Here is a 12,340-nt window from a genome sequence, read left to right on the forward strand (position 1 = left end):
CTTTTTAACCCTGCTCAGGGACTCGTAGAACAGCACCACACCATGCCAGCAGATGCCAAGTGCAGCTTTCAGGAGTCAGAGTGCTTTTGTTGTTTGCTCTCTCTTTCCTCCTCTGTGGCTTTTTTTTGGCTGAACTCACATTCCTCTTGAATATTTTCAAACTTACTCTCAAGTTTTTTCTTTTTTTGCTTTTAAAAGTATCCGTAGATTTAATGAATGTTATAACAGAGATGTTAAATTATATTTATTTTATGTTGAAAACATTTTTATTTCAGCACACAGAATATTATTTTTAGGTTATCTAAATGAAAAACAACATTTCAAAAATTGTACAGTTGGCTGTTAGAGTTAAATTGTTGTGATGGCAACTCTTTTAGGTGTACTGTGAATTATTTATTCAAAAACCTGTAGTTTACAAGTGAAAACCTATTTTGGATTTTTCTTATTTTATACAATGTTTTCAATAATAACAGGTTGTACAATTGTAAAATTACGATGGATTTTGTTTTGTGCTTATGCTTTAACAGCAGTACTATACTGTAGCTGCTGTATTTAATAAAATGATCTCATCCAGCATTTTATTTTATTTTATTTTAAGTACGGTTTCTTAGCCTACATTTAAATTCTCAGCAATAGTTTGGAGTAGAAAAATAATCATCAGAAAGTAATACATAAAGTGACTCATTTCCATGCATAAACTGAGTTTTTCTTACAATGTGAGTTTGAAGTTGTGAGTGGTTTTTATTAATCGGAAACTGATTATTATGATAATTTCAACATGATGTGAATGCAGAGATCTTCAACAAACACCAACTGGCTAAACATGTTGATCCAAGAAAATTCAACAACTTTTAGTGCTATTTTTTATTATTATTATTTCTTTTCTGGAGTTGGTTGGGGCAGTGTGAACTGTAGCTATTAGATATAAAAGGAGTTGTCTGATAACAGGTCAGGACGAACCCTATCCATTTCATCCATTTAATGCACAATCTCCTGGAGTGTGTAAACCCCCTTACAATGATGTGCTTGTTTTTAATGAGCTGTGTGAGAGATGCAGAGGTCCACAGCTTTTCCTCAAGTCCTTGACCTTTTCTCATCCCCGCTGACTCTCGTTCGTCTGTTATACCCTCACACCTCTCCTACACTCATTCATTTATCCTCTCATCTCCCTGTTCCCTCCTGTCACTCCCTGCATATCACTCTCTTCTATGTCTAATTGCATTTCAATTCGCCCTAAGGGATGCCTGGGTAGTTCAATCCTCTCCCCCGGTTTCCCTCAAATCCATTTGCACCATGCCCTGGCCAGGTCAGTTTCATGGGTTGCCCTGCAGGAAATATCAGATGACCTCACTTTCCAGTGAGAACAAGGTATCATGGGGAATAGAATCGGTTGAGAGGCTCATACCGCCCCCCAGTCCCTGGTATCCATCTTCACCTCCTGCACAGACTTCCTGCTCTCAAGTGGAGAACAAGGTCAGAATCATATACTGTGTGACACCAAGCACTCCAACAAAAGTTTGAGAATTGTAACATGTAAAGTGTCAAAAAGTCCACCAGTGCAACATGAAGTCATCTCATCATTTTATTTTCAGCATCCTTTGTTTACTTCCAGGTCTAAATGACATTTTGAATCCCAGATTTTCAATTTAGTCTCAGAAGTTTGGACCCCATTGTACATGAATTCAGTTTATTCACTACTCAATCTAATGAAAGCATCATCATTTTATACAGTTCTATATAAAGTAAGCAAATATCCTGTGTGCTCGCATCTGTTTCTCAAGAACATTTATCTTATACTGTAAAGGCCTTCTGTAACCCATTTACTTACTCCACTATATCTAGGACTTATTTGTGCCTTTATAACAGAGTAGAATCCTGCAGAAAGCTTGAAAGTGTGTTTTAGTTTAAGACTCTTTTCAGAGAAGTACACTGAAGTCTGAGAGTGCTAGTGGAAAATAGTGTGGGCTGAAAGAATGAGGTTGACATATGCGCAACCCATGAAAACTCACGCTGTGAATGATAAATCCATTTGATCAAGTCACTTTTTTGTTTCAGACTCAAAAAGAGACATCGGGACCTTTAAATTAAACAGCCCCAAAGACAGTTAGATTTAATAGAGTATTAGTATTCAAATAGAGGCGTTTGTTCCCCTGAGATTGTCTATGAGCTTTGTAGTCTCAATTGCTCAATGGCTCATGGGAACAGGGAGATGCGGTATGGATGGTGTTTAGAGGCAAGTGTCTGATGGATGCTGGGATAATCCCAGAGAGATGCCGATCTCCGCCTTTAATGGAATATCTGTCGTTGTTTCAGGTGATCAGCCTTGTCACTTCAAACTGTGAATTTTGATGCTTTCGATGCCTCTCCTTACCAACATCAATCTAAGACTCAAAAGCAAAAGGTAGAGATGACAAACACACACACAGAGGGTCAGCCAGAGACACGGATACTACCGGTGGAACAAACGCCTCATCAAATGTCTGCCAATACAAGCAAGAGAAATGGGATGGGAATTGCATTTATCAGAGCTGCTTCTCTGTCTCCTCTTGATTTAAAAAGGATGGAAGGATTGGGCGAAATTGTGTTTGCTTGCATTATGCTGTTATTGTGTCAATTTTCCACACCAGAAACAAAGGAAGTGTGTCATATTTTATTTTAAATTGCCAGACGTTTCCTTATATTCACAAAAGACCCTCTTGCTTTAGCTGCTGTCGAGAATGACAGTTTGAGTGAAAATTGAGGCCGCTGTTGTCTGGTATCATATCAGGGAGGTGTTTTTCAAATTGAATCAGAGAGGTGCCTATCAGAGGTTCTCATTTACGCGTTGCCCTCAGATGGAGACAGAAACAGGAGAGGACATGGGAAAAAAGGTGGCAGTGTTTAATGTGTGCTAGTTCACCTTGTAGAGGTGACACCATTTAGCATATTAAGAGTGTTTTAAACAGGTGCAGGTAGACACGGTTCTCAGTAATCAGCTTTTCTGATGTAAGTTCCTGATACATGGGTTTTACAGACTCCAATGTCAAGGTCCTCTTCTCCTTTGTAGCTGGAGTGCAGTGCAGAGATGTCAGGCACATGTACATGTAACTTTGTGGCACACTGTTTTTGGTTTATAAAGGTTATTTGCAACCTTGTAACTTAATCAAAGGTAGGACAACAATGTGTGTTTTTGTTTTCTTTCAAAAATACAGTGTCACCTCTATGGTTTGATTTCTTAACATTAAGAAACATGGTATTATAATGAATCATAAAATCTTAATTATATTATTAAAAAAAACTCAAAAGAAGGAAATTCTTGAAACTATTAATCTCATGTGGTGTAGTGACATGATATTTATATAATATATACATTATTTTTTTATATTATAAATATGATGTCAACACACAAAAAAGTTTTTCCAAAAATGAGAATTTCTTTATTATTTACTCACCCCCAGGCCAGCCAAGATGTATATGACTTTCTTTCTTCAGTCGAAGAGACATTATAGTTTTGGAGGAGAACATTCTAGGTTTTGTCTCCATGTAATTCAAGTGAACAAGAGAACTGCAGAAAAAAAATATATTTTTAATGGCTCAAAGAAACTTATTTATTCTAATTTAATTATAATTCAATGTTATAATCTTTGTAGTTGACAAATGTTCTGCTTGTAAACAATGTCATGTATGTCAGTCTCGACATGCAACGTGCATATTTCACGCAAGAGGTTGTGAACTAAACTGAGATGGACCAAGGCAAACATTTGTATTATATAGTTTATTTATTTATTGAAATATTTATTTTTTATAAAAAAATGTAAAAGATGACTAATTGTTTCACCAGAAAAGAACCATATTTGTTGGCTGGAGTTGTGTGGATTACTTTGAAGCTGCCTAAATATAAATTTTGGACTGTAAAAAATGGTCACTGAGCTTTGTTTACTTGCATTCGATGGAGAAAATTCCTTAAATATTAATATACATAATATAATAATATACATCTTGGATGGCATGGTGGTGAGTAAATACTTTTCCAGTATTTTTTCAAAATATCATATATGTGTATATATAAAATCTTTTGAACATATTGGAAAACTGACATCTCACAAACTCACAAACTGACAACTTGGCATCTGCACCAAATCAACTCAACAGAGAACTAGCCACTCATTATAACACAGCACAAACTTTGTTTCTCGCAGCTGTTTAATGGCTTCTCTGGTTTTGTTTGTGTGGGTTTTTTTTTTTCGCCGTAAGGTTATTGCACCTTTATGGCTGATCAGGGGATGGAATAATCCTCAACATCTGTTTGGGGAGTGGGTGGGGGATGCCGACGTTTGCCTTTTATTTACTGGACCAGGCTCATCCCCCTAGCTCTGAGATCGGCATGTTGACTTTTAATGGGAAAACGATAAAGAAGAAGAATCTCAAATGAGCCTCAAGGTCAATGAAGGAGTTTCGCCCTCAGCTATCTTTTAGGCTTGTAAAACAAACATTACTCACAAGCATTGTGGTAAATTAGCACCATGAACCAAGGACTTATTTTATTTTCTTAAACGCACACTTAAACTGTTTTAAATGAGCATTTAGTAAGATCAAGTTTTCTCTTTTTTAATTAGCAAAACATGTTAAGTGCAAGTGTAGTTACTGCAAAACTTGGTTTATATTTGTGAAGATCCTGCTTGCAGCTTATGAAATATAAAATAGAGTATCTCATCTGTAGGATTTTCAGTTTGGCAATCCATGGCAACTGTGTGTGTGTGTGTTTTTTTTTCTTCTTTCTTTTATGGAGAGGTTCTCTTCCTCTTCTCCATGGTCATATTCCACAGCATCTTCCTCTCGTCCTTGTCTCTTTCCCTCTGGCCTTGATGACAGGAGGGTAGAACGTTAATCAGAAGAGTGCTATCTCTCAGACAGCGCCTGCAGGCCATCACCAGCTCCAGCGTTCTCTGTGTGGGCACTGCCAGTCTTGGCACCCTGGTACCTCTAGGGATGGCTCTACTGCCAACTGTGACAGGATTAAAACAGAGTTACTGACTATAAATATAAACTACACCTCCTAAGGGCAACTGAATACCATTGTTTTTTTTTTTGGAATCGAGTAGAACTTGGGCTATTATTGATAGGCTTACAGTGTTTAATTAGGTTAGTAAATAAAATCTTGTCAAGCTCAGAATATTGAAATTGATTGTAGTTTGATGGATTTACATTGTGTAGACTGCTTGACATAATGTTCTAGAATGTTAGCTTATCGATTGACCATTTTTGGTGAACCCCTATTTAAGTGATTTCAAAGTAAAGCCGTATTAATTTTAAAACAGTAATGAAATCAAAGTAGATCACTTTTATGCTGCTACAGTATGTACCTGTGATTAATCTTTTGGATCTGCATGTAACATTAATTTAAAACTGCCAGAAACTAATACATAAATAGTAAAAAAAAAACAATCATCACGAACACTCTTGAACTCTGTGTTGTGGCAAGTCTTTACAAATCTTTTCTTAAAGCTGTTTATTCCATTTCATCTTAATTTACCCAGAACAATGCTAAGATCAGTAACAATTGGACTCCTTTTTGATAACATCATTTGCGTCCCTCCGCATTTCCTGCTGTCTTTGTTTGACAAATGCCCTCAGTGTGAAATGAATGGCTGGCTGTCACAGGTAATCATGAGGTTCCTTGTCAGTACCCGGTCTGCTTTCATTTCCCATGATTAGCTTTGTGAAGGAATGATGGGATACGTTTCACTCATCCACTTGTCTCTTTTGTTGGGTGACAGTGATGACTGGGTTAACATTGGTACAAGAAATCGCATCATCTGCTGTCATGCTTGTTGTGCATCCCAAGAAATGATTTCTCTTTTGTTACAGCAATCAAACAGCCACTGTAAGGAGGTTTTCATCTCATTCACGTCTTCACATAATATAATGTGAGCTTTCAGACTTTGAGGGAGCAACTACGTCCACAAAATCCTTTGAATTCAATTTCCACAGTGCTGTTCCTGCGCCCTCGAATCGGTTTAGAATGCAACATGGTCTTAGATAGACATTTTAAAACTTATTTTAATGCATATTTAATTCTGAATGTACTTTACAATTTATTTCATTTCAGTTTATTAATGTACACATGTTAAAAAGCTGTTGATAATCTCTAACAGTAATGCCTACCTGTCTTCTGTTTGGCAGGAGATTGCAGCATACTTGATAACATTCGAAAAGCATGAAGAATGGTTGACAACATCCCCTAAAACAAGGTAAGAACTTCCATCATGTCAGCTGAACATCAAAAATCCCCCCCCCCCCCCCCCCCAGGTTTTCAGGTTTTATCGCTGTGCTGTTCAGATGAAGCCATTAGCTGGAGTTTCTCCGACAACCTACACGAGGATCTCCGCTATCTTAAAAGTTGAGGGTTTGATATTGGGGGACATTGATGGCTGTTTCAAAAGGTTTTACTTCTTTTAAGAGTTAGCCTGACAGGTAATGGATTATTAATGTGGACTAATAACTGCAAATAGCCTATTAGTAGAGCTCTTAGCTCAATGCTCTGCTCTCATTTCTTCTGTGAGCGCGATGGTAATGTGTTCATATCTAACAGCAAATTAAACGTCCTCTAATAAATGAAGGTGTGAGCTGAAAGCTGTCTAGCTGCTCAGAAGGAGATGGTAGGTGTTGACTGACGTTGAAGAGGGAAAATTGAGAAGCCTTATCTATATGCGCATGCACTTGAATCAATCTGTCATCTTGTTTTATGGCTGATAACTCGCCCTGGGGTCTGAAGCAGCTCTGGTGAATTTACATGTTCCCGAGCCCCACAAGAGTAGGATTTGTGTATTTTTAAATAGACTGACTATACACTGGATTGGCTGTAAGCCAGGTCAGCAGTGGTGGATTTGATGTGTAATGGAGTGGCACTTATCCAGCATCAATGATGCTGCTGATGCAGATGGCTCAGAGTTAGACGGGGACAGTGGTTGCCGCTGTGGCTACACTGACTGTTTAGCCTATCTGGGATAGCAGGATTTGGGGGACTACTTCATAAATAATCAAACCTGTCAAGAGCATGTCTAAGATCTGTTTGATCATAAAATCAAAATAAATGGATACATTTTTGATTAAACAAATAACTGTAATGTTAAGAAAACAACTAAATGTTTAGTTCTCTATTTGTAGTATTTTTACATCATGGTAGTATTCATTTGTTTTGTTTTTTAAAGAACTCCAGTGATTTTTTTTTTCTTCTTACAATTACATAATCTAATGAGAAATGTAGATAAAAAAGGGCAACAAATGTAATATATATATATATATATATATATATATATATATATATATATATATATATATATATATATATATATATATATATAAATATATATACATACATACATACATGAATGATTGTAGCCCTGTCCACAGTGATCTCATTGGCTGAAAATTCTATTCCACATAGTTGTTACAAATCAAATATAACCGATTGTGTATTTTGGATTAGTTCATTTTCAGTGCAAACAGGAACGAAATACTGTACTCTGTAAATTTGTTGTATCCCACCCGGTTAGGACAGAGTGTAAGAGTGTCTTCAATCACCAAGAGTAAAACTCCCTCCGCACAGACAGTAGATGCAACCAATCATTAAAAAGAGATAAGAGTAGGAAGGTTACTTGAAGGTGGGGGAGATTTTTGGGAATATCTACATTTAACTTATCCTCCGATGCACAATGTCAGGTCTCTTATGGTGTAATATTTTAAGAAGCTTATAGTGTGGACACACATACACTGTGTATCAGTGTGTGTACGTGACAGGGTTTAAGTCTGTGTGTTTCTTTAGTCTGTTTTCCTAGCCTCAGGTTAAGCCCTCCAGTCTCCTGTTCTATCCAGTTTGTCGAAACAGAACAGTGCTTTCTCAATCTCCCGCCTGCTTCCAGAAGGAAGTCCCACTTCTCTCCCAATTAGAGAGAGACGGTCTTATACTATTAGACAGCTCAGAGTCCCTTCTCTTCAGTGCCAGACACTGGAAACTGCTCACTCTCATGCTTTCCAACAGTCTGCACATAGGAATTGCTGGGTGTCATCAGTAGAGAGCAATACCAAAGCTGACGAGGGATCCCACCATCTTTCATGCTTGTTCATAGTATATTAAACACAGTGTCATCTCTTTCTCTCTCTATATATATATCTTAATTTCTGTCTTCCATCCCACAACTGACTAGTCAGTTTGTAAGGTAATTTGTGATGGGGATGTTTGCATGATATATCCCCGTCAAAGTTTTACATTTGTCGACACTTACTTTATCGACAATCTATTGGCCATTGCAAGGTCTTTAATCATTGCATTATTGTTTTAGCAGTTAGTCATGATTGTGTTTTTAATACTGAGTGTAAACTTAAAAACCGCCCAGATTTAAAAAAACAAAACAAAACAAGAGTATATCTTATATAAACGCCCCATAAGAATGGGACAATTGAGGTCAGATGACCCCAAATCCAGCCTATAATTATATATGGTCCATATAAGAAAAATTAGTCAGGCAGACAACAAACTACTTGATTTTGAAAAGATTTTTTTGCACATCGCTATTAACAATCCTAATTCATGTGTAAATGGACTTTGAGTACTCCAACTTCCTCCCAATTTTTCTCTCTGCCTGTAAGGGACATTGATAATGGCTGGACATAAAGCAAAAGCCAATTATAAGACATTTCCTTGTGTAATTGCTAGAGTTGAGTTGAAGAGCACCCCGTCGGCTTTTTATCTCCAACACAAAAAAATGAGCCCATGAATAAAGTGTACTTCTCTGCGCTCACTCATTACAGGCTCCGCGCTCAGTAATGTGTATTATCACTGGCTAAAAGGAGATTGGGAGGAGCTCTAGTGCACACTGTATGCAGTGGAATGTCGTAACGGCAGTTATGGCACACGCTCAGGGCTTTTTGATTCCAGAATGGTGACCAGACAGGGGTCCTTTAAAGACTCCATAAAATCAGAATGAGAGTTTTGTGGCTTATAGTCTGTCTCGCAACTTTAAAGCTATCTTGTGCACTTTTGAAAGAACTTTTTAAGGAAAAAAAAACTTTTACCAGATTTACCAGATACACATTTAAAACTTTTATAGAATGAGATTGCCCCTTTTCTTCTAATAGTAATTATTGTAAATTTTATGTATTAATTTTCTGTTAAAATAATAATAATAATAATAATAATAATAATAATAATAATAATAATAATTATTATTATTATTATTATTATTATTATTATTATTATTATTTAGTTTAGTTTAAGTACTCGAGGGCTCACAGAAATAATGCACACACTGCTACTATTAATAAATGAGTGATTTTAGTTGAAGTTTTATAATATACCAAGTGCCCAAACCTAAATTAGTTTTTGGTTTGTTTTGGAGTGGTATTAAAAAATATTGCAGTTTAGTGTAAGTTAGTTTAGTTCCCTAGTTAACATTTTATTTAAATGTACATTTGCTTTTGTCAGTTTACATTTTAGTTTTCTACAGGGTAACAGACTCTACCAGCAATAGCACATAGTGTAGTAAACCACATTAAAACATCTATACATTAATACCTTGAGAAAAATATCCATGCAATCCATGACTATTCAGTAAACACAAAAAAGAAATGGCATGTTAAGCTATTTAATGTAGTCTTTTGCAAGTTTAGGGTTCATATAATTCTATTAGAAGCATTCCATTATTTTCAACAGTGAACATAAGGAGGGATGAAATTGTTTGATGAATATTTTTTTATCAGCTTGTGGTGGTTTTCATTTAGCATGGATATTTTTAAAAGGGAGGCAGAAAGAGAGAGGCAAATGACAGCTGTGCTTTGACTAAAAGCCACACTTTTTTCTTGTGGTCATAGCAGAGTGAAGGTTAAGGTTCAAGGGTTATGAGAGGGGGTATGTGGTTAAGTGATTTGTCTTGCAGTCAGTCACATGTCATTTGCTCCTCCTCCTTCCCGGTGGAAGCCAACAGCTCTGAGGCACCAGTCTACAGGAACTGACTCAGCCTCTGGGCAGGCCAGGCTTGTGAGACAAGGGAGGCAGAGGTCAATGGGCCATGGAGAGTGTAATAGCTAAGCAGTAGGCCATGCATGTATGGAGGCATAGCCTGGGGCTCTGAACACACACACACACACTTATACACAGGCACACACACTCAGGCACATACAGTACATACAGAAAAAACGTAAAGATCGAGCCAAACTTGTGATAAGACAGAAGGAATTTTCTATTCATATTACCAAGAGATCAGGCACTAGAGAGAACCACAACAAATGCACTGAAAGAAAATATTTGTGCATGATGAAGTCAATACAAACACAGGAATAAACTTTGATTAACCTATATATACACACTACCAGTGTAAAGTCTGGAAAATATATATATATATATATATATATATATATATATATAATGTTTTTGAAGAAGTCTCTTAGGCTTACCAAGGCTGTACATGGTTAAAAATACATTAAAAAGAGTAATATTGTGGATATTAAAATTTTAAATAATTAAAAAAAATTTAATATATATTTTAAGATGTAATTCATTTTATGATATTTGTATTATATATTATTAAATTAATTCCAGACTTCAGTGTCACATTTAGAAATGATTTGAAAATTGTGATTTGGTGCTCAATTACTAATGACAATATTTCTCATCAATATTTTTGTGCAAACCATGATCCTTTTTTTATTATTATTATTCAATGATGAATATAAAGTTCAATAAACAACATTTATTTAAAATAACCTAGAAATGCAGATCTTTCGTAACGTATATCTGTACTATCACTTTTGGTCAATGTAATGTATCGTTGCTGAATAATAAATGTAGATATGAAGCAGCACAACCATTTTCAACACTGATAATTGAAAATGTTTCTTAAGCACCAAAAGCATGTTAAGATTTCTGAAGGATTATGTGACACTGAAGACTCGAGTTATTGCTGATGAAAATTCAACCAGTAGTGTATAAAATAACTTCTTGATGATTATTATGGTTTGCTTAGGTTCAGTACTGTGTCTTTAAATAATCCAAGGCCAGAGCTCCGTGATTGATGCATTTGGTTGCTGTAATGAACATTCCCTTTCAGACAGGAAGTGCAACAATGGTTAAAATCAATAGGACCGCTTGCACACTGGCCACTGGAACAACACTACAGCTAATTCAGGCCATACCTGTCAAAGCCCAGAAAACTCCAGCGCACCGCACTTTAATTTACACTGGCGGCCACCTCCTTTTCCATTTCTATTAAAAGGAGAGCTCTGCATTAAGTGTTAATGAAAGCTGGAGCTGCCTTGTGATTTAGGTGAGCTCGGCTGAAGCCCCGCAGCGCTGACTGCATAAAAAGATCCGGGATTCACTGCTTTTTCAACACACGCACACACAAAATCACATACACACTTCCTTTAATGAGAAACTCTTTAGTCTAGACTGGAGAAATAAGATTATTAGCACTGAACATCAGAAGACTGAACATGCTAATACTTGTGTTCTGAGTGTCAGTGTACAGTCTCTACAAACATCTTAAGAAGTTGTTTTATTTTGAACCATATTTAAGTTCACAGTAGGTATCATTTAGTTCCTTTTAAGTAAACAGATGCTAGTTTGTCAGGTAGCTCCCTTCAAGCATCTTTGTTCATAAGCTAATGTGAGATGGAGGTCCTGGATGATTTATAGACAAACTTGCTTTCAAGATCTAGTTCATCTAGTCTCAATCATGTTTAAGGGTCCTGTCCTTCATGCATTATGCTGGCTGGCCTCAGGTTTACGTCATATGTCTCTGGAAGGGATCCAGCAATGCTGTTCTTTCATTATTGCCACCCCACACCTTAGTCCTTGACTGAAAATAGGACAAAGCTACCAGTCCTCCTAGAAATATATTGTTTACAAGATACCCAGTGAATACAGTTAACGCTTTTGAGGAAGAACTAATCACTGGATTTGCAGAGTTCATGGCATCAGATCGTTTTAGTTTGAGGAGCTTAGAAGAAAGCAAGCTATATATCCATGGGCATTATTTTATATCCAGCTCGGTTTTGTTTTGAGTTACTCTACATCTTTAAAATATCTGCTGGGGTTTGTGTTTGGTGTAATTTATCCATTTCCTTTTTTGTCCCAGGGAAAAATAAAGAAAGTTAGATGAGTCTGGAAAAACGTTAGGGTGATTAAATACTGGCCGAATTTTCATTTTGAATGAACTATTCTTTTAATGCTAATTTAAAGAGATGCTAGTAACCTCAACTGTCATATTAAGCACTAAACGGACAAGATTCGTTTTCAGAACAAGACCTGAATTATTAACATAGAGCATCTTTGATTTAACATGCTGGTCTGAACAAGATCAGG

General features: G+C 36.4%; 1 protein-coding gene across 13 annotated transcripts in view; it reads left to right on the forward strand.

Annotated features, from left to right (window-relative positions):
• Window positions 1-12,340, forward strand: part of camta1a (calmodulin binding transcription activator 1a) — a 356,861-nt gene that overhangs the window by 155,810 nt on the left and 188,711 nt on the right. For all 13 annotated transcript variants that reach the window (XM_026199992.1, XM_026199980.1, XM_026199981.1 and 10 more), the window contains one exon: window positions 6,163-6,230. In XM_026199992.1, the coding sequence (XP_026055777.1) occupies window positions 6,163-6,230 (68 nt within the window). The remainder of the gene's footprint in view (window positions 1-6,162; window positions 6,231-12,340) is intronic.

This window comes from Carassius auratus, chromosome 23, assembly GCF_003368295.1.
Source record: "Carassius auratus strain Wakin chromosome 23, ASM336829v1, whole genome shotgun sequence".
NCBI classification, from domain to species: domain Eukaryota; kingdom Metazoa; phylum Chordata; class Actinopteri; order Cypriniformes; family Cyprinidae; genus Carassius; species Carassius auratus.